General features: G+C 42.4%; 1 protein-coding gene across 1 annotated transcript in view; it reads right to left on the bottom strand.

Moving 5' to 3' along the window:
* Positions 1-24,420, bottom strand: part of LOC136866572 (glutamate receptor ionotropic, delta-1) — a 295,948-nt gene that overhangs the window by 31,565 nt on the left and 239,963 nt on the right. The window contains exon 6 of the mRNA XM_067143663.2: positions 23,881-24,071. Coding sequence (XP_066999764.2) covers positions 23,881-24,071 — 191 coding nt within the window. The remainder of the gene's footprint in view (positions 1-23,880; positions 24,072-24,420) is intronic.

The raw sequence follows: 24,420 nt of genomic DNA on the forward strand, positions 1-24,420 counted from the left end.
TTTGGCTGGTGTGAAAATGGGAAACAGAGCATTGCGGTAACTGTCAACTTGACTACAATTCTTGGCAAATGATATATTTTATTATACATGAGATAATTTCCCTGGAATTATAGGTCACTTCGACTACATCTATATTAGAATAACTTGTACCGATCTTCAAGAGGGCTGTCACATACATCAACCGGAAGGGATTGAGTTATATTATATTTACTGTCAAATAGGCACACATAATAGTGGCAATGAAAAAAAGTGGGTTGTGTGCGCTTTTTCTTGTTCTTGTTGTTGTGGATAATTGTCGAGCTAATTAAGATAAGGTTTTGGCAAATATAAGATACGAAAAGGCAAGTACTGCGGAAAAAGAGCTGTGGCCATAACAAAAGCTCTAGTATTTTCCTGGTCTAAAAATGGGAAAACTACGGAAGGCAATGTTCAGGACTGCAGATGGTGCGTTTAAAGCAGCCCACTGATGAGAGTGGTGGAGGTTGGTTTGAGTTGCAAGGATGTTGGGGACAATACAAATATCCAGTCACCGTGCAAGTGGCTGTACGGTTAGCTATCAGCTTGCAATCAGGAGATAGCGGGTTTAAACCCCGCTTTCGGCAGCCCTGAGGTGGGTTTTTGTGGTTCCCTATTTTCACACAAGGTAAATTTTCGGTCTGTACCTTAATTGGGACCAAGGTCGCTACCTTCCCACTCCTAGTCCATTCCTATCTTATCTTTGCTATAAAACCTATTTGCAAAAACAAAAGATAAAAGTCCAGTCCCCGTGACAAGGGAATGAACCATTTGACATTCTGACTCAGCCCGTAATCGTCCTTTGAACCGAAAACTACAACGCTGACCACTCATCCAAGGAGCCACACGATATTCTGCTGAAGCAGCTGACGAGCGACATTGCATCTTATGCTGAGACCCCGGAGCTATGTGACAGCGAGATTGCACCCGCGGTCCAGAACACCAAGAATAAGTGCCGATATACACTGACTGACAAAGCAAATGCAACACCAAGAAGGAGTGGTCAGAACTTTATGCCAATTGCAGGGTAGACTGACGTCACTGAGGTATGCTCATGATGTGAAATGCGCCGCTGTGCTGCGCACGTAGCGAACGATAAATGGGACACGGCGTTGGCGAATGGCCCACTTCGTACCGTGATTTCTCAGCCGACAGTCATTGTAGAACGTGTTGTCGTGTGCCACAGGACACGTGTATAGCTAAGAATGCCAGGCCGCCGTCAACGGAGCATTTCCAGCAGACAGACGACTTTACGAGGGGTAATGGTGATCGGGCTGAGAAGGGCAGGTTGGTCGCTTCGTCAAATCGCAGCCGATACCCATAGGGATGTGTCCACGGTGCAGCGCCTGTGGCGAAGATGGTTGGCGCAGGGACATGTGGCACGTGCGAGGGGTCCAGGCGCAGCCCGAGTGACGTCAGCACGCGAGGATCGGCGCATCCGCCGCCAAGCGGTGGCAGCCCCGCACGCCACGTCAACCGCCATTCTTCAGCATGTGCAAGACACCCTAGCTGTTCCAATATCGACCAGAACAATTTCCCGTCGATTGGTTGAAGGAGGCCTGCACTCCCGGCGTCCGCTCAGAAGACTACCATTGACTCCACAGCATAGACGTGCACGCCTGGCATGGTGCTGGGCTAGAGCGACTTGGATGAGGGAATGGCGGAACGTCGTGTTCTCCGATGAGTCACGCTTCTGTTCTGTCAGTAATAGTCACCGCAGACGAGTGTGGCGTCGGCGTGGAGAAAGGTCAAATCCGGCAGTAACTGTGGAGCGCCCTACCGCTAGACAACGCGGCATCATGGTTTGGGGCGCTATTGCGTATGATTCCACGTCACCTCTAGTGCGTATTCAAGGCACGTTAAATGCCCACCGCTACGTGCAGCATGTGCTGCGGCCGGTGGCACTCCCGTACCTTCAGGGGCTGCCCAATGCTCTGTTTCAGCAGGATAATGCCCGCCCACACACTGCTCGCATCTCCCAACAGGCTCTACGAGGTGTACAGATGCTTCCGTGGCCAGCGTACTCTCCAGATCTCTCACCAATCGAACACGTGTGGGACCTCATTGGACGCCGTTTGCAAACTCTGCCCCAGCCTCGTACGGACGACCAACTGTGGCAAATGGTTGACAGAGAATGGAGAACCATCCCTCAGGGCACCATCCGCACTCTTATTGACTCTGTACCTCGACGTGTTTCTGCGTGCATCGCCGCTCGCGGTGGTCCTACATCCTACTGAGTCGATGCCGTGCGCATTGTGTAACCTGCATATCGGTTTGAAATAAACATCAATTATTCGTCCGTGCCGTCTCTGTTTTTCCCCAACTTTCATCCCTTTCGAACCACGCCTTCTTGGTGTTGCATTTGCTCTGTCAGTCAGTGTAATTCGTCGTACTGACCACTCGCCAACCTCGAAATCTGCGGGCTTTCGGGCTTAGCAGTGGGCACTTGTTAGGAAATCATGGCTGTAGTATCATGAAGTTTGCTTTTTGGTATAATTATATCCCAGAATTTTAGGCAGTATTTGGTTAAAATGCAAATTGATTTGGTTATTAGGATGTGTCGACTAGCCCGCTCTTGCTCAATGTAGCGAGATTAACATACATTCTAGGGGTTGTGATGGGCCGTGCCCCTTATTGTTAATGCAAAACTCACAGCATACGCGTTGTGTAGACTAGACTAGACTATACTTGCTACTCGCTTCAGTAAGTTTATATTCTACCCTGTTAAAATCAAACCAAATCCTATGCCACAACAGCCCCAAAGGGCCATGGCCTACCAAGCGACCACTTCTCAGTTGAAGGGCATGCAGATTACGATGTGTCGTTTCATCAGCAGGACAAATCCTCTCGCTCTGTATTAGTGGCATTCTAGGCCGGATTCTAACCCTATTATTGCCAACAAAATCCGGGCGCTAGTTGTAATAGAGAACGACGTTGTAAGCTGTCTGCATAGGAAGTGCCGCACGTACACTCTAAGCTACGTTTTGGAGTCCTTGTGCAGTACTTCATCTGTCATCCTCCAGCCCTACGCTCATAGGCCCTGATCCTTTCTCCAGTATTAACGTTATTCGATTACGTCCAACTAAGGTCTTTTCAAGATATTCCGAGGGGTCACATTTTTCGCCCGCAGGAGTTCTTTTGCCGACACGAGCCTGGCATATTTGAGTACCTTCAAATACCTCCGAACTGAGCCGGGATCGGACCTAACAAATTGCCAGCCGAGATACTCAGCCACTCCCCCGCCGGTGAATAGTTTTAATGCTGAAAACATTTCTTACGAAAAACGTAAAATTAATTTTCGCAATTCTGCCAAGCATTGAAAGGCTAAACGGCCCTAAAAGGTTTCAAATTATGAGTCTTGGATTGTTCTATCGAACTAAGGAACAAATTTCGAAAAATCACTTCTGGCCTAAATGCGTTTCCGGAAAAACTGCATAAAATCGCTTGTTGCTTACTCCTTTCCTTTTGATTCGAATCCTATTCGAATTATCTTATTTACATAATTCTCTCTGCAATGTGTTCCTCGGATCAATAACCTCATGTTTTTTGTAGTTTTGAAAAATGTCCACATCGAACATAGTTACAAGGGCTTAAATAAAACTCTGCATAGACTCACATTAGCACTCGTAGAGGTTCTTAAGTGAAATAATTCATTGATATACATTAGCACTCGTAGTGGTCGAAAAAGGTAAACTGCTAATCTAATCACGGCCGACTTGATGCGTCGCTCTAGCTAGATCCTTACCGACATTGACAATCGAGTCCACGCACTGTAATCGGAGTATTTTCGTATCTCGACACGTAGCGATGGTGGCCTAAGGTTTGCGGTAGAAATGCATACCCCTCTATAGAAAAGATATTGACTTTAATTGCCTATGTATCGTTATTTAGAGATATGGAAAATGTTATATAAATTGATACTGTTAAAATGATTAATCCTAAAGGTTACTTTAGTTGATTTTTGCCAAAATAAAGTCGTCAAATGAAACTGCAGAGAGTTGGAGTAAGCCAACTGACGTTCTTTAACTGTGAGAAATAATAGTAATCACTTTTTTAATCCATAGCATTTAGATACATAGCAGAACTTACCACAATATATTTGTCTTCTGATGTTAATCTTGATATTAGCAGTCGTTGTTCAATTAGAGTTTTAAAATTCTTCAAGTGCTGCTGTCAGGAAGGGGGCGTGGTCAAAACATGAAAGTCTTACTTTTCTGCCTAAATATTCGGTGTATGGATGACATAAATATTTTGAATCAAATATCTTTAAAAATAAATTTCAATATAAATAGTTCCAGATTACATTTCATTCAATTTTAAATAAAAATTCAGTGAGAAAAAGTATTTTGAGTAAAGTTTTGATAAACTGTTCATTACACGGGTAACTCTTGCTTTCATATGTTGGCATTACTGCCATAACAGTAATGGTTCCGACTTGAAAGTGTTTAAATTTTAAAGTTCAGATTATCGTAGATAAAAATGTGTTATGTTGAGGTCATGTCGCAAACATTACTGCGCCTAAAGGATTATTCAATGAAAGAAAATTTATTGATAATAAACGCCCGAAAATAGAACCGAAAAACTAAGATGAAAGGGTGTTTGTAGGGAGCGATAATACGAACTTAGGCGTTTCAGCCATCCTTGTGCTTGTAATGTCATTTCTGCTTCAGGCATATCTTCACTTTGCATCCGGGATCCCACTCTCGGCGGCCCTGAAGATGGTTTTCCGTGGTTTCCCATTTTCAAACCAGGCAAATACTGGGGCTGTACCTTAATTAAGGCCACGGCCGCTTCCTTCCCATTCCTAGGCCTCTCCTATTCCATCGTCGCCATAAGGCATATTTGTGTCGATGCGACGTAAAGCAAAATAGCAATAAAATAGCAATATTTTGTGTTTCTTGGATGAGGGTGGTGCGGTTCTAGTCATTTTCCTTCTAGGAATCTTGGTACTAGTCACCTTATAACAAGGATAGTTAGGGAAAACGGATGGTACGTAATCTTTCTTTAGTACTCTTCTACTTTTTCGCCAAATTAATGATCACGTTCTCTTAAATGAAGGCTACAGGAAACGGAAGAAGCAGAATTAGTGTTAGGGTCAAAGTTATCGCGAGAAACTGATTTGAGCCATTCCTTAGTTTTGACCTGTCTACAGGGACTTCGTGAAATGATAGTGCCCTTTGCTCTTCTTCCTGTTCTAAGTACAAAAAAGCACACAGTAATGCATTTTATAATATTTCCAAACACAGTTAAAGAAAACAAATCACCGCACTACACAGTTTAAAAAAGCGAATTAGCGCATAAATTAGAATTGTTGTTTAGGACGAAGTTACGGCGAGAAGTCACCTAGAGATACTCATTACATTTGTTCTTGTTTGCAGAAAATTTCTGTTCGAAGTACGAAAAGGTGCACAGCAATATCACATATTCGAATATTTGCAAACACAATTTACAAATGAAATCACCACACTACACAATAACAAATAAACCAATTAGCGCATAACTAGCAACTCTCAATAACAAGCCAACAAACACCTCATTACGAATACATTAGTAGTATAATAGGCGTATTCGGCGGCCGCCACCGCCACCGGGCTCGCAGAGGCCTCCTCCGCCACCGCCACAGCCAGAGGCCTCTTCCAGTGCTGCCAACTTAACCTAACTAGCGCGAAATTTGAATTGGTAAACAAAGCCACGTGCTTTTTGACAGACAACAACGCATCGCTAACCTCAGTACTGCCATCTTGACGGGCCATAACCTCAGTGGTACCAACTTAACCTTACTAGCGCGAGATTTGAATTTGTAAACAAATCCACGTGCTTTTTGACAGCTACGTGCCTTTTGACGGACAACAACGCATCGCTAACCTCACTGCTGCCATCTTGAGGAGCCTAAACCTCAGTGGTACCAACTTAACCTTACTAGCGCGAGATTTAAATCGGTAAACAAATCCACGTGCTTTTTTGACAGCTGTCATCCGCCATCTTTAATCAATAGAGCACTGTGCTGCTATCATGCGGGCAATTTCGTCAGCTGTCATCCGCCATCTTTAATCCACAGAGCACCGTGCTGCCCTCTTTATGACATGTAGTAGCGGGCAATTTGAAAAGTTCTGTTAGCTCTCATCCGCCATCTTTAATCAAGAGAGCACCGTTCTGCCATCTTTAGCTAGATACCTTTGAAATGTGGTGGAGGCAAATTGAAAAATTCCACGTGCTCTTGTTTAGTAAACAAACTCACTTGCTTTTTGTCAGCTGTCATCCCCCATCTTACATCGCAAACCTCAGTGCTACACACTTTAGGTACATACATTTGAAATATGGTGGCGGATAATTTAAAAAGAAAAATTCTACATCAGCCATCTCTCGACGCTAATTGCACAAGATGGTGGCTATACATGACTCCTTAAAGGTGCGTATGCAAGATGGCCGCTATACATGGGTTCTTATGAGACCCCCTTGGGATGCTTGCGCAAGATGGCGGTTATACAAGGCTTCTTATGAGACTCCCTAGGGATGCTTGCGCAAGATGGCGGTTGCTCTTATGAGGCGGCTTAAGTGTCCTTTGCACAAGATGGCTAGAGATGCCCTAAGGATGCTTGCGCAGGATGGCGGACGTAAGATGGCGGCTATACACGACTCCTTACGCGACGCCTTAAGGGTGCTTGCGCAAGATGGCTGCTGCTCTTATGGAGAAAGCTTGCTTAGAGGCTAACGTGTCATGCTAGTTCGATTCATTAAATTTGGGGCTTAAATGCAAAATGTTAAATATCTCGAAAACGGTGCATCGTAGAGCAAAACGGACAAAATTTTTCCACCTAATACCTAGGTTTACAGTATCAGGAACATGATAACATAAGAAAAACATAGTCTAATGATGAGATCGACGGTTCAATTCCTACTTAGGCCCTTTGGCATTGACAGCTATCTATTTATACAAGATGGCGGCTATACATAGCTTCTTATGAGACAGCTTAAGAGCGCTTGCACAAGATGGCTGCTGCTCTTATGAGACGCCCTAGGGGTGCTTGCGGGAGGTAGCAGCGACAAGACGATGACTATCCACAGCTCCTTATGATACGGCCTAGAGGTGCTCACACAAGATGGTGGCTGCTCTGATGAAGAAAGCTAGCTTTGCATCGTGCAGGTATTTTTGCAGCACTAAACCTCATACCTTTGAAATGTGGCGGCGGTAAATTTGAAAAATTCGACGTGCTTTTCTTCACAGCAGCTATCTTTAGACAATAGCGGCTATACATAAGCTGTTAAGGCCTCCTCTTATGTCAAGGCATAGCTCTATCGAACAAGTTTAAACCTGCATCGGAATAGCTAGAGTAAGCACGTGCTGCAGTGATGACGTCATTAAGCATGTTTTGACTTGCAAATCACAAAAGAAACGTAACAAGATTAGAATCGAACACTGCACTCTATGCCGTGAACTTTATCATGTGATCGGAACATTGATTGAAGTGTTTAGAACACTAAATAAGTAATCAAGACTAAAATAGAACACTGTACTCGATACAACATGTATTTAAAACATGTCAGGGGATACCTTTGTTCTATGAAGATTAGATTACCACACATTCCTTGTAGGGCTAATAGGCTGAAGGGCTAATGGGCAAAAGGGCTAAATTGCTAATGGGCAAAAGGGCTAAAGGGCTAGGGTGCCTCTCCTCTCTTTATCCGGGCTTGAGTCGGCTCTACAACTAGAGGCGGAGTTAACACCCTAAGGAAGGGAGAATGTTGGGAAATAATCTATACGAATGTAGCTACTCGATCGGCTATATACTACAGATGGATGACTTAGGTGAGGGTAAGCGCTTACTTAATAATACCTACACGACGTAATTCATGCTCTATTTCAAAAATATCTACTTTGTACTGTGTGTAACCAGCTCTTAGCAGTTGTAAACGTTTTACGAGTACGTTGGGGTCTTTACAGTATCTTATATCTACATAGGGTAACAGAGGCTTGTTGTGAACTTTGAGCCTATATGCAGACAGTTGATGTGTAGGGACTTGTTTTAATGTAATACGTGCTTCAGCAGTAGCGTTTCTAGGTACAAACTTAACTTGTTTCGATAGCGATGAAGCGTTGAAATTTCCTTCTTCTTTACCTTGCATCTCTTCTTGAGATGTTTGCACTGCGACAGAACGTGTAGTAGGCTTAGGAAATGAAGTAAAATCATCAAGCTGTAATGGCAATGAAACATTAAGATTTTCTTCTTCTTCTACTTTCCCTTTACTACTGTTTTGATCAACATCATTATCCTTATCATAATCATGATCTTGCCTCTCCTTATCTTGAAGTTTGTGCTTAGTAACAGAACTTGTAGCAGGCCCGGACAACAAGGGAGAATTAAAAATCTCTCGCAGAGGTGTACTTTTTAAACATAAATCAGTGTTCGCTTCAATATGGTTGAGCTCTTTGTATTTTGTCCCTGATGAAGCTACATTACACGCGGCTTCATGACGTTGAGCGTTGTATGCGTTCTTGAACTCTCTTCTACAATGTTTGCATTGAAAAATTGTCCTACATGATATCTCATGACGTCTCTTGTGATAGCTTCGGGAATATGCTTTTCCACACTCTTCGCAAATATACCTAGAAATAGGTTTTTCCATGACGGACTTTGATCTTCTGCTAACAGATTCTTCTTTAAATCAACTTGACATTTGTTACTCTCTACTTCGATGATGCGAACAGATTAGCGATTAACAGTAAACTAACACAAAAGCGTATAACGAAGGTAGCAACAGTAAGGTTTAAGCTCATCAAGATGGCAAAAGTAAGGTTAGCAATGTTCTGTTGTTGGATATTAAATTCCGCACTATAACATGCATAAGGTGGCAGCCTTGAGGTTTACCGCCGTCAAGATGGCAGCAGTGAGGTTAGCGACGCTCTATTGTCCTTCAAAGTGAGGTTAGGGTCCGTCAAGACGACAGCTGTCAAAAAAGAACGTGGCCTTGTTTACTAAACAAGAGCACGTGGCTGTGACCTCACGGTCATGTAATCAATCCTTAGCTCGACGTCCTTAAGAGCAGCATCAGGATTAGCTATGCTTAAAAGTCTTGGGAACAGAGCAGCAACATGAACAGCCATGTTCCAAAGCGTGTACACATCACCTATCTATTTTACATGCATCGACCCTCGTACTAAACTTCTTCCGCTAGATTGTGCTGCTATCTTAGCATAACCTATACGCATGACCTTAAAGTACAAAGAATAGCCATGTTTCAAAGCGTGTACACATTATCTATCGACTTTGCATGCAACAAATATCGTACTAATCTTCTTCCGCTAGGTTGTGCTGCAATCTTAGCATAACTTATACGCATGAACTTAAAGTACAAAGAAAAGCCATGTTTCAAAGCGTGTACACATTACTTATTGATTTTGCATTCATCGAATATCGTACTGAACATCTTCCGTTAGATTGTGCTGGTATCTTAGCATAACCTATACGCATGAACTTAAAGTACAAATAATACCCATGTTTCAAAGCGTGTACACATCACCTATCGATTTTCCATGCATCGACTCTTGTACTAAACCTTCTTCCGCTAGATTATTCTGCTATCTTAGCATAACCTATGCGCATGAACTTAAATTACAAAGAATAGCTATGTTTCAAGGCGTGTACACATCACCTATCGATTTTCCATTCATCGACTCTCGTAATAAACTTCTTACGCTAGATTGTGCTGCTATTTTCGCCTAACCTATACGCATGAACTTAAAGTACGAAGAATGGCCATGTTTAAAGCGTGAACACATCAACTATCAATGATGCACGCATCGACTCTCGTACTAAACTTCTTCAGGTAGATTGTGCTGCTATCTTAGCATAACTAAGACGCATGAACTTAAAGTACAAAGAATAGTTATGTTTCAAAGCGTGTACACATCACCTATCGAATTTGCATTCATCGACTCTCGTACTAAACTTCTTACGCTAGACTGTGCTGCTATCTTAGCCTAACCTATACGCATGAACTTAAAGTACGAGGAATAACCATGTTTTAAAGCGTGTACACATCACCTATCGATTTTGCATGCATCAAATATCGTACTAAACTTCTTGCGCTAGATTGTGCTGCTATCTTAGCATAACCTGTACGCATGAACTTAAAGTACAAAGAATAGCCTTGTTTCAAAGCATGTACACATTACCTAATGATTTTGCATGAAACGACTATCATACTAAACTTTTTCCACTAGATTGTGCTAAAATCGTGTAAGTGTGCTGCTATCTTAGCATAACCTATCGATTTTACATGCATCGACTATCGTACTAGGCTTCTTCCGCTAGAGCATATAGCAATCGCTTTTATGTATTCCTAAACTATGTGCACGAACTTAAAGCACAAAGAAAAACTATGTTCCAAAGCGTGTACACATCACTTATCGATAATGTATGTATCGAATATCGTACTAAACTTCTCCTGCCAGAGCGTACGACTATTGCTTGTGTGTGCACGAACTTAAAGCATAAAGAATAGCAATGTATAAAAATCTTGTGCACAAAGCAGCAGAATTAAGTATAGCCATGTTTAAATGCGTGTACACATCATGTATCCACGATGCACGTAGTACTAAACTTATTCCACTAGAGGGTACAAAGTTCGCATGTGTTTGTGCTGCTATCTTAGCATAGCCTATAAAATGAACTTAAAGTACAAAGAATAGCAATGTTTAAAAATCTTGTGAACATGGCAGCGGTAAGAATAGCAAGGTTTAAAAGCGTGTACACACCACCTTTTGATAATGCATGCAACTTCTACTAGAGCATGTGACCATCGCTTGTATCTGCTGCTATCTTAACATAACCTATGTACATGAACTTAAAGCATAACGAATAGTTATGTGTAAAAAATCTTGTGAACATAGCAGAATGTTAACTACGTAGGTGTAGACATTGAACTTCGCATGCTGATGCAGCATACCACGTGACCGTGACGTCACAGACAAGTGCTCTTCTTTAGTAAACAAAGCCACGTGCTTTTTTGACAGCTGTCGTCTTGACGGACCCTAACCTCACAATAGAGCGTCGCTAACCTCACTGCTGCCATCTTGACGGCGGTAAACATCAAGGCTGCCACCTTATGCATGTTATAGTGCGGAAAGATAATGATGTTGATCAAAACAGTAGTAAAGGGAAAGTAGAAGAAGAAGAAAATCTTAATGTTTCATTGCCATTACAGCTTGATGATTTTACTTCATTTCCTAAGCCTACTACACGTTCTGTCGCAGTGCAAACATCTCAAGAAGAGATGCAAGGTAAAGAAGAAGGAAATTTCAACGCTTCATCGCTATCGAAACAAGTTAAGTTTGTACCTAGAAACGCTACTGCTGAAGCACGTATTACATTAAAACAAGTCCCTACACATCAACTGTCTGCATATAGGCTCAAAGTTCACAACAAACCTCTGTTACCCTATGTAGATATAAGATACTGTAAAGACCCCAACGTACTCGTAAAACGTTTACAACTGCTAAGAGCTGGTTACACACAGTACAAAGTAGATATTTTTGAAATAGAGCATGAATTACGTCGTGTAGGTATTATTAAGTAAGCGCTTACCCTCACCTAAGTCATCCATCTGTAGTATATAGCCGATCGAGTAGCTACATTCGTATAGATTATTTCCCAACATTCTCCCTTCCTTAGGGTGTTAACTCCGCCTCTAGTTGTAGAGCCGGTCTGAAGCCCGGATAAAGAGAGGAGAGGCACCCTAGCCCTTTAGCCCTTTTGCCCATTAGCAATTTAGCCCTTTTGCCCATTAGCCCTTCAGCCTATTAGCCCTACAAGGAATGTGCGGTAATCTAATCTTCATAGAACAAAGGTATCCCCTGACATGTTTTAAATACATGTTGTATCGAGTACAGTGTTCTATTTTAGTCTTGATTACTTATTTAGTGTTCTAAACACTTCAATCAATGTTCCGATCACATGATAAAGTTCACGGCATAGAGTGCAGTGTTCGATTCTAATCTTGTTACGTTTCTTTTGTGATTTGCAAGTCAAAACATGCTTAATGACGTCATCACTGCAGCACGTGCTTACTCTAGCTATTCCGATGCAGGTTTAAACTTGTTCGATAGAGCTATGCCTTGACATAAGAGGAGGCCTTAACAGCTTATGTATAGCCGCTATTGTCTAAAGATAGCTGCTGTGAAGAAAAGCACGTCAAATTTTTCAAATTTACCGCCGCCACATTTCAAAGGTATGAGGTTTAGTGCTGCAAAAATACCTGCACGATGCAAAGCTAGCTTTCTTCATCAGAGCAGCCACCATCTTGTGTGAGCACCTCTAGGCCGTATCATAAGGAGCTGTGGATAGTCATCGTCTTGTCGCTGCTACCTCCCGCAAGCACCCCTAGGGCGTCTCATAAGAGCAGCAGCCATCTTGTGCAAGCGCTCTTAAGCTGTCTCATAAGAAGCTATGTATAGCCGCCATCTTGTAGAAATAGATAGCTGCCAATGCCAAAGGGCCTAAGTAGGAATTGAACCGTCGATCTCATCATTAGACTAAGTTTTTCTTATGTTATCATGTTCCTGATACTGCAAACCTGGGTATTAGGTGGAAAAATTTTGTCCGTTTTGCTCTACGATGCACCGTTTTCGAGATATTTAACATTTTGCATTTAAGCCCCAAATTTAATGAATCGAACTAGCATGACACTAGCATCCCTAGGGCGTCTCATAAGGAGCCTTGTATAACCGTCATCTTGCGCAAGCATCCCAAGGGAGTCTCATAAGAACCCATGTATAGCGGCCATCTTGCATAAGCACCTTTAAGGAGTCATGTATAGCCACCATCTTGTGCAATTAGCGTCGAGAGATGGCTGATGTAGAATTTTTCTTTTTAAATTATCCGCCACCATATTTCAAAGGTATGTACCTAAAGTGTGTAGCACTGAGGTTTGCGATGTAAGATGGGGGATGACAGCTGACAAAGAGCAAGTGAGTTTGTTTACTAAACAAGAGCACGTGGAATTTTTCAATTTGCCGCCACCACATTTCAAAGGTATCTAGCTAAAGATGGCAGCACGGTGCTCTCTTGATTAAAGATGGCGGAAGACAGCTAACAGAACTTTTCAAATTTCCCGCTACTATATGTCATAAAGAGGGCAGCACGGTGCTCTGTGGATTAAAGATGGCGGATGACAGCTGACGAAATTGCCCGCATGATATCAGCACAGTGCTCTATTGATTAAAGATGGCGGATGACAGCTGTCAAAAAAGCACGTGGCTTTGTTTCCAAAGAAGAGCACATAGAATTTTTCTATTTGCCGCCATCACATTTCAAAGGTATCTAGCTAAAGAGGGCAGCACTGAGGTTTGTGATGCAAGATGGCGGATGACAGCTATCAGAAAAAAAAGCACGTGAGTTTGTTTCCAAACAAGAGCACGTGGAATTTGCCACCGCCACAAAGAGGGCAGCACGGTGCTCTCTCGATTAAAGATGGCTGCTGTCACGTGGAATTGCCTGCCACCACATTTCAAAGGTACCTAGCTAAAGAGGCAAGCACGGTGCTCTCTGGATTAAAGATGGCTGCTGTCAAAAAGCATTTTTCAAATTATCCGCCACCACATTTCAAAGGTAAGTAGCTAAAGAGGGCAGCACTGTGCTCTATGGATTAAAGATGGCGGATGACAGCTGTCAAAAAAGCACGTGGATTTGTTTACCGATTCAAATTTCGCGCTAGTGAGGTTAAGTTGGTAGCACTAACGTTTAGGCCCGTTAAGATGGCAGCACTGCGGATGACAGGTGACGAATTTGCAGCTACTGCGATAAAGAGGGCAGCACGGTGGTCTGTGGTTTAAAGATGGCGGATGACAGCTGTCAAAAAAACACGTGGATTTGTTTACCGATTCAAATCTCGCGCTAGTAAGGTTAAGTTGGTACCACTGAGGTTTAGGCCAGTCAAGATGGCAGCAGTGATTTTAGCGATGCGTCGTTGTTTGTCAAAAAAACACGTGGATTTGTTTACAAATTCAAATCTCGCGCTAGTAAGGTTAAGTTGGTACCACTGAGGTTTAGGCCCGTCAAGATCGCAGTACTGAGGTTAGCAATGCGTTGTTGTCTGTCAAAAAGCACGTGGCTGTCAAAAAATGCACGTGGCTTTGTTTACCAATTCAAATTTTGCGCTAGTTAGGTTAAGTTGGCAGCACTGGAAGAGGCCTCTGGCTGTGGCGGAGGAGGCCCATGGGAAGGCCTCTGGCTGTGGCGGTAGCGGAGGAGGCCTGTGGGAGCCCGGTGGCGGTGGCGGCCGCCGAATCCGCCTATTATACTACTTACATTACTAACACTTACGACTGCAAAACAATATAAAAGATACTGGAAGTGCGGTAATTTGCGGTATACAGCTTCCTGTCAGTGACTTAGGTGGCCAGCGCTTCAGCGGCATTATGGAGAAACTTTCCAATTACAGCTTTATGCTGTGCTTCACAAGCGATTGTCAAGGCCGGTATCAGGAGCGCAGCGAGGGATCCATTGGGCCGTGATCTAATCGACCGGATAACGATGATTAAGAAAATGATTGCAAATTTTTTTTAGTAAGTAAGTATATCCTCATAATTTATCATACTTTATTTACCTAAAATTCGCAGTTCATATCCCTTGGACATTCTCTACATTGAGTTGCTTGTCCGCAGGGCTGGAACAGTAGATTTTTAAATGTAGTTTCATGGTGCAAGGTTTTCAAATCTTCGGCAGTCCACTGTTATATCAACTAACATTAGGTCCGCCGGACGCCATCCTATTCCCATTACACAAGAATAATTACTAGTTGTAGTACGCCAGCGTAATATTTCTTGGCATTAGAGAACAAAGTTTGTTATTAGGCATAATATAATGGGCCCAGAAAATTAGTCTACCCTAAGTGCATTTAGCCGATCAATAAAAACGCTCACCATATTACTCCAAGGACACAACAATATTCTCAGCAGAGGCAGGGAAAATAAACAAGTTAACCACGCAATGCTCTCATATGAAATTGCTGATATAATGGAATTACAGTGGAATCTCGAATCACCTCGGGAGTTAACGAAATTTCGACATATAGAGAATACCGTTTTGAGCATACATACAGCAAAATTGAATTGTATGTATCTACGGGCTTATTTAGTATTTAACAAACTCGGCATAGCCTTAATTATAACCTTTATTAATGTAACTTTTTAGAAGACAGGATACAGTAGTACCTACCTCCTCCATTAACACCTTAGGAAAATATCAGTTAGACTTCTGATAACGTTCTTTATTGCTGTGAGAAACACTGCCATTCATATTTTGTATTTAGCTTATCATCCACGATTTCGTGAGCGGTAATAAAATTCAGACCCGGAAAACAGCGAGTCTTCGCCGATTTCCCGACCACTACTCCTTCGTCGGAAATCACCAGGTTTGTTTCTCGGTTCCCGTCTCATTAGCTCCCAGCATCACTGTAACCCTTTCTGTACTTGTTAAGTGTTCCTCACAAACTACAAATGCTGTACTGCACAGTCAATAATGCACAAAATTGGGGTTACAGAGTTGGTTTTTTATAATAATAATAATAATAATAATAATAATAATAATAATAATAATAATAATAATAATAATAATAATAAGTTCCTACACATGCTACAATGGAACAAGTCAAGTTTTTGGAAGAGCCGAGTGCAAAAGCAGGCCTACAAATTTCTTTGGAAAAGACGGAATTTATAGAAAACATTAAAGATCCCCAAAATATCTTAACATGAAATACTGAAAAATTTTGATTGTAAACTTTTTTTACAGTTTGCTTTATGTCGCAACGACGAAGATAGGTCTTATGCCACGTAATTCTGTGCGTAATACCCCCTCGCCTTGGTATCGTCCTATAAACGCCTCTTTTCCTACGATTAGCATTTAAAGATACTGATAACCCTTCTGTAAGACAACAATCAAAAAGCGAAGCAAGCTTGTAACTTTGCATGAATATCATAGTCAGTTGGGATTAGGTGGAGTTCGCTTCATGCTGACAAGTTGAGAACTCCAGAGGATAGGAGCAGAAAGGAAAATCAATATATAATTTAACCTGCAGCAAAGGAAATGGTTAAGTGCACAAGAGGACCAAAGCTTTAACTTCGCATTTTGTAAAGGCATAAATCAATAAGTGAATAAATAATGGGATAAATAATAAATAAATAAATAAATAAATAAATAAATAAATAAATAAATAAATAAATAAATAACTTAATTAATTAATTAATTAAAATTCAGACGTCTGGCAACCATGTCTTCTTACCCTGAACTCTAGCGAGCCTCGTGTCCTCCCCGCCTTCCAAAGCTACTCGTATTATTTCGCAAGGACCCCCAGTCTGTGAAAGTTGAGAACATTTCCTTCTTTCCCCCAATTAGTACTCAAAGGGATCAGTGGCGTGCACAGAGCCAGCGCTGCTGGGGCAATGAATTTCGTATTTGCATTTTATTATTTCTTCGAAAGTTTTTTATCAAGTTTAAAAACTGCAAACAGCTCAGTCAAGCCAAGTATACCTCACCTAACAATTTTTTTTGCTAGTGATTTTACGTCGCACCGACACAGATAGGTCTTATGGCGATGATGGGAGAGGAAAGACCTAGGAGTGGGAAAGAAGCGACCGTGGCCTTAATTAAGGTATAGCCTGGTATGAAAATCAGAAACTTAGGAAAATCATCGTCAGAGCTGCTGACAGTGGAGTTCGAACTCTCCACCTCCCGGAATGCAAGCTCACAGCTGCGCGTCCTTAACTGCACGGTCAACTCGCCCGATGTATCGACAATCCGCTCGCTCTACAGCAGTTCAGCAATCTTGATATTTTTGCCGTGAATATCGCAGTGGAATTCAAGTCGCTGTGTTCACGCATGAACTTGAAGCCTCCTTGTTCTTGTGGGATAGGAGTGGGCTGTGTGCCACATTCGAGATTCACAGTGTCTTACGGCGACAGGCCTGCTAATGTATGTTAGTTGTAATAGCGCCACGCATGAGTGGCTATAAGAAAAATACTGTATCAATATATTAACAGTATAGCCACTTGCACATCGTCTCGATAATAAAAGAGACATTTTATGAATTGTATGAATGTAAGTTTAGACAGTTAAAAATATCGTGGTCCATTCCTTTTAATTTCCTTTCATTGCCTTAATTAAGGAAATACCCCCAGAATTTGCCTGGTGTGAAAAAGGGGAAACCACGGAAAACCATCCTCGGGGCTTCCGACAGTGGGGTTTGAATCCACTATCTCCCGAACACTGGGTACTGGACTCACTTAAGCGACTGCAGCCATCGAGCTCGGTGTCGTGGTCAGTTGGGATTGGGTGGACTTCACTTCATGCTGAGAAGTTGTGAGCCCCAGAGGAACAGATCTCCGCCTCAGAGGATGTATAGACATATACTGATGTCGAAATAAATAAAGAGACCTCTGTGACGCTGTAACAGAAGGAAATAGAAAGGACTTTGTCACAAGGTCTAATTACTATGTATGTTGTCTCCAGCAAAGAGATAAGGCCGATAATAACCAAGTGATCAATAACTCAGCTATAATTAACCGGCATTTGTAGAACGATACCAAGGCCAACGGAACCCTCGACTTTGTGACTCAGCGAGGAAATATTACGTCGAGAATTACGTACATTTTGATTCAGTAGCATAATGACTCCTTGGTTCAATGGGAAGTAGGATTCAAATGGATATGGAACTAAGTTGTCAACCTTTATAATACTGACCCAGAAAACCGGTACGTAAATTAGGAACTTCCTTTCCTTGCCAGGAATTAATACAAATATGCATACAAATTCACCTCTATTTAGAATGATGTCGCTTTATCATAAATGTAATCCTCTGAATACTGGTTTATTTCAAGATAAAGAACCTGCCGGGTGATTTGACCGTGAGGTTAGGGCTGTGAGCTTGCATCCGGGAGATAGTGGGTTCGAACGACACTGTCGAGAGCCCTGAAGATGGTTTCGCGTGGTTTTCCATTTTCACACCAGGCAAATGCTGGGGTTACACGTTAATTAAGGCCACGACCACTTCCATCCCACTGCTAGCCATTTCCTATCCCATCGTGAACATAAGACCTAGCTGTATCGGTGCGACGTAAGTCAACTGTAAAATATACATATATATATATATTTGTCTATTGTGTTCATTATTTTTATTATCGATGTTATTGCTACCATGGCTCACTTCGAACATTGTTATGGGAATTAGAAAGACGTTCTTGAAAACCCTCGTCTGGAAGTAAAACAGGGACGATAACTAACTCAGAAAGGTAGAGAATTGAATGTTCTGAAATATGGTTTTACAGAAGAATTCTGAAGATGAGTTAGGTAGATCGGATCACGAATGAAGAGATACTGAATCAAACTAATGGAAGGAGAACAATTTGGCGGAATTTGACAAGAGTATGCCGCAATAATTCCAGGGCTAGACCAAGGTATGAATATGGAAAGCAGATTACAGTATATTTAGGATGTAGTAGTTACGTAGAAATGAAAAGGTTAGCACAGTATAGGGTGGCATGGAGAGCTACGTTAAAACAGTCTATGGACTGATGACGCAAACAACAACATTGTAATGTAATAGATTAATTATTTTTTCTCTTTTTCTGTTTCGTTTTTCTATCCAATTTGTTATTTGTATTTCTGAATTTTTGTAATTACATTTAATTATAGTAACAGAGGTCCGCCTCTGTGGTGTAGTGGTTAGTGTGATTAACTGCCACCCCGGAGGCCCGGGATCGATTCCCGGCTCTACCACAAAATTTGAAAACTGGTACGAGGGCTGGAACTGGGTCCACTCAAGCTCGCGAGGTCAAATGAGTAGAGGTGGGCTCGAATCCCACCTCAGCTATCCTCTACTTGGAGGTTTTCCGTAGTTTCCCACTTCTTCAGGAAAATAACGGGATGGTACCTAACTTAAGGCCACGGCCGCTTCCCTGTCTATCCCGTTCCCCCGCAAGAACCCTGTTCAGCATAGCAGGTGAGGCCACCTGGCCGATGTACTGGTCATCCTGCCCAGTTGTAACCCCCGACTGAAGCTCCAAGAAATTGCCGTTGATGCGTTAGAGGTGGGATCCCACGCTGAGTCTAAGGGAAAAACTGACGCTGGAAGATAAACAGATAAAGAAGAAGATAGTAACAGAGCCTGTAGGTCAGGTGGCAGATCCCTGGCCTTCGGGGTTCATATTCCAGTCACTCGATGTGAGATTTGTGCTGGACAGGTTTTCCCTGTAATCTTTCGTTCCAGCAACACTCTCCATCCAATATCATCCATTGCCCGGCACAGCTCCCATCCTCCCGCTAGGTAGGGACTTCATTCCTCCTTCCTGATCCGGTCAAATGACTGGGAACAGGCTGTGTATGTATGTCCAGCCATTGTCCCGTTCCTCTTCGGGGTTGGGTGTGAAGTGATATGAAAACTCTTAGCAAGTTCCTGACCTCAACCTCATCACAGGAGTTAATGAGATAAGATGAAATGAATGCCGTGATATAAGTTAGTAGTAAGGGAATGGGTGAAACACGGTGCCGGCATATAGCCTACTCCTGTCAAATAACACGATAGGGTCTGATTAAGGCTTCAAGTCTCCATCCGACGGACGAATCACCACATGCTCCATATGAGCACTGGGGAGAGGTTTAGAACTGAATCCTGGCTTTTCGCACGCAGTATAGCCACCACCTGCCCTACCCTGCCGGCCAAGATTAACCGCTTTGTCCTACCATATAGACCACACACGTAATAATCAAGGCCAACAGGCGAGCGACTGGAAACATGCTGTGGATTTTCAGAAAATATTGTAACTCAATCAATGTCTGAATGTTTGCATTCAATAAATAAATAAATAAATAAATAAATAAATAAATAAATAAATAAATAAATAAATAAATAAATAAATAAGTTAATTAATTAATTAATTCATTCATTCATTCATTAATCAATTCATTCATTCATTAAATAAATACAATTGGCGGTACTAAGTCGGGTTTAGTGCTTAAAGCAAATCAACAACCTTTGTTGAAATTGCCAGATCCTGGGCTGAGTGGTCGATTTAATGGTCTTCGATTCAGGAGTTCTCGATCTCCTGCCAGGGCTGGGCAATTCAGTTGCGTCCGGATAATTCACCGAGGTCCAGAGTTGGGACCTTAAAACTGAGCTTAATCTACATTAATTGCCGATTCCAAGCGAGAGGAAAATTGGCACCATCATACGGTTTTAAAAAATCACGTTTATCTTTGCGAAAAATCAAAAGACCCTTAATACGATAGACGGTCATGGCCATTCATCAAAGGCTGCTAATTTCAGGTAACCACCAGCCATAAGACATAGCCTGCACGGTTGCTAAACGTTGTCTGACCATCCATTCATCCATACCTTACATCACTGCCTGCACGGTTTCTAGGTAAACGTTGTCTGGCCATCCATCCATACCTTACATAACAGCCTGCACGGTTGCTAGGTAACATTGTCTGACCATCCATCCATACCTTACATAACAGCCTGCACGGTTGCTAGGTAACATTGTCTAACCAACCATCCATACCTTACATCACTACCTGCACGGTTGCTAGGTAACATTGTCTGACCATCCATCCATACCTTACATAACAGCCTGCACGGTTGCTAGGTAACATTGTCTAACCAACCATCCATACCTTACATCACTACCTGCACGGTTGCTAGGTAACATTGTCTGACCATCCATCCATACCTTACATCACAGCCTGCACGGTTGCTAGGTAACATTGTCTAACCAACCATCCATACCTTACATAACAGCCTGCACGGTTGCTATAGTTACACTTCCGTCGCACATTTTGTCGCGTCACGTTACACAAATTTTCGGATAACCTCCAACCATAAGACATATTTTTGTTCAAACGTCAGGACGAAGGATAATAATTTTGTAAAAATATAATTATATGAGTGAGCCGCTGATGCCAGAACTATCATAGACCCCCTATTGTTAAAACATTATTTAGCAGAAATTTGTAGCGGTCCCTATACTACGAGAAACGTACGATTAAGCAATTTCCTCAATTGTGCCGAAAGTTGAGGGGCTAAAGGTACCGGAAAGGTTTCAACTTGTCATTTTTGTATAGCTCTATCATTTAAAAGAACACAGTTTGAAAATTACTTCCGGCCTAAATACAGATTCCGTAAAACAGCCTAAAATCTCTTGTTCCTTTACTCGTTTTCTTTTTGATTCAAATCCCAGCCAAATAAACTTATTTACTTAATTCTTTAATGTGTTCCTTGGTTCAAAAACATCGGGCGTTTTATGATTTTTGAAAGATGTCCACACCGAATGTAGTTTTGAAGGCTTAAGTGAAACACTGTATTAAACCACATTAGTGCTCGTAATGGTAGGAAAAGGCAGACTTCTATTCTTATCAACCGGATAATGATGATTAATAAAAGGGTTGTATTTTTAAAAATAAATAATATATCCTCATAATTTATTATATTTTATTTACCAAACTCATATCCCTAGGGCGTTTTCAACATTGAGTTGCTCGTCTGAAGGGCAACAACTGTGAAATTTTATAATCGTACTTCGTCGTGCTAGCTGGTGAATCACTGGTAGTGACGGACAAATTCAAGAACCTGGGCTCTTTAATGCCACCGATACCACAATCATTGATGACGTGAAACACCGCATCAATGCTGGTTGGACGATATAGTCTTTGATGACAGGTGTCTTGTGTGACAGTAGTATGCCTATATACCTTAAAGGCAAGATATATAAGACTGTCCTCAGATATGACCTCATTTGTGACTCTGAATGTTGGGCAAGGCAGAAGTAGCACCATCAACAAATGCATGTCATGGAGATGCGGATGCTGCGATTGCTCAATCAGCACGTGCGAGGATCAGTTATTACTGCTCCTATCAGTGAGAAACTGCGCTGGTATGGGCTCGAAGAACAGGGAGCCCCTGCCTTCGAGGAACCAAGGAAAGGACGAGGACGTTGTTCTGCAACGTGGTGGCGTCCAGCCGAAAAGGCTTTGAAGAAAAACGGCATTTCAGTGGCGCAGACATCAAACCGAAGGGAATACTCTCTGAGGATCAGAAGAGCCGTCACGACTAATACACGAGAGCATCCAAAGAAAAAGAAAAAATAAATGTACAAGAGAATATACGTTCTTTTCAAAATACGTATAGAATTCATTTCGTGGTGATGATTTTTCTACACTCGTACCGCTAGTCGACGACATACACCACTTAAGAAATACAGGGTGCAGAAATACAAATAAATTACGAACCTGAACATCTGACACTAGAGAATTTCACCAGAAACGACAGTGGAGCTACTGCGAGGGGGATCACTGAACTCTAGAAGTGGCAAACATCGTGCTTGCGACACAATGTGATATCACTAGAATGCCAATTTCGCAGTGCACGCATTTGCTTAATCAGTTTCAACATCTTTAATCCTTCACGGGGGCATTCATGTCCAGTATGAAATCGAAGTCTGTCATAACTGATTCAGACAAGGTAGAAAGTCAGCTGCTGCAGTCTTAGTTGCTGTGAAATATTAAAAAATAACACTTCGGGATGACCGAGTTAAAAACGGAATGTTCCTGTTGGAGCCGTTATCATTCATTTCCTTATGAATTGCATCAATTGGGAACGTAGGTTTCTGTTCATGGATAAACTCGGAGTTCCCAATTAATCAATTTAGTATAATTTTTTAGAATGTATCCTACGAAGTACTCTTATGAAGATGCGGAGAAAATTCAATGCGGAACTTGAAGAATTTCACCTAGTTGTTTTGACACGGCAATGCCCAAACTCTTTATTATCATGTCTACAATTATCGGCCGTGAAAGCATGAATATAATATTATGGAAACGGAATTCCATTCTTCAAAACGTACGGCAAACTGCTCTCATGGGCCGACGCAGAGTGGGTTTCAGCCCACAAGTGACCACGGCTGTTCCGTGGTCCGACAGCTCTGCATCCCGACCGACCGAGCAGAGGAGGGGTAACCACGGCCCTATGTCTCTGCCATCAGGGGACGGAGGGTGGCCGGTCCCCATCGTCCGCTGTGCTGAGAATGAATTTCCGTGGTTTTCCATTCTTCTTGCACTAGAGAGAATGCTGGGACAGTTCCTAGTGTACACCACGGCCGCCGACCTCATCACCTTGTCCGAACATCTCCTTCACCGAACGAAACCTCCCTGGTCTGAGAGACGACGTTACCGTCAAGGAGGACCGCCGTCCCTTCCAGGGGTGAAACAAAATCTTACTTAGGAGATAGGAAGGCTCTCTCTCCCTGACAGACATCTTTGTTATTGTTGCGCGTACCCCCTCTCACAGTCTCTGTCTGTAATCATGCTTTATAATGTTCATGTGCATACTATTTTCATTACTATTAAATCCTCCAGCCATTACTACAACACATATACCCGTAATATTAAAAGAAGCGTTTTGACAGATAGAGCTGCAGAGAGGAGCATTGCCCGGTGTTGCCAAATTCCTGCATTTCTTTCTCATTCCCTTCGATTCCGGCTCACCTGTTCGTTCGTGTTCTGTGGAACATAACTGAGAATTGAGAGATTTGACAGCCCCAAACGACACAAGCTGGCTGGAAGGTTTATCTCCTTGGCAACCGCAGTGGGCCCGCCCTCGTTTCCATGGTAACAATAACCCCTACTCCCTTCCCCCCCCCCACCAGGCAGGCAGTGACGGACCTCCCTCTAAGAGCTGTCAGAAAGCATCTTTCAATATTACGACTATACTAACTTTCGCCCACCCTGAACAACTTGGCAAACATACGCTATTGACATTCACACATCTACCAAATGCCATGAAAAGGCCACTTCATACGTGATGTATGTCTGTACTCACCGCGATGATATGTTCAATGGCTCCTCCTCTCTGCGCCACCCATTTATAACGCCAACGTGCTACGTCGTACGCATTCTCGATGGGCAGCGTGAACTTGGACAGTGTGAGAAATGCAGTCAGGTTTGCTGTGTAGAACGACGTCAGGATGGTGATGAAGATCCACCAGGTAGCGAACAACATCCGTGATGAGTCTAAAAATAGACGGAAAATTACAAGTACCTGAAAGTATGTAACTCAGAAATTCTCGATTATGCTCTGATTTCACAGACAGAATATTAGAAGAAGCGTGTCAAAATCGGAAGACGCTCTTAAATATGAATGTCTCAGTGTTTTCGTCAAGGAACTGAAGGTGAGCCTTGGCAACTGTGTTAGAATGAATCGCTTGTGCGTCCGTTTCCCTTCAAAGCAATGCCCGTGTTCTTTGTATCTGGTGCGGATATAAAATCCGTTCGCATTTTAATCCATACAGGACACAACCCGCTCTTTAGCCGCGATAACAAGGTGTCTTTGCACTGGAATGACTGGAAGTTAAGCGGGCAA

Source organism: Anabrus simplex, chromosome 3 (assembly GCF_040414725.1).
Source record: "Anabrus simplex isolate iqAnaSimp1 chromosome 3, ASM4041472v1, whole genome shotgun sequence".
Classification (NCBI taxonomy): Eukaryota; Metazoa; Arthropoda; class Insecta; order Orthoptera; family Tettigoniidae; genus Anabrus; species Anabrus simplex.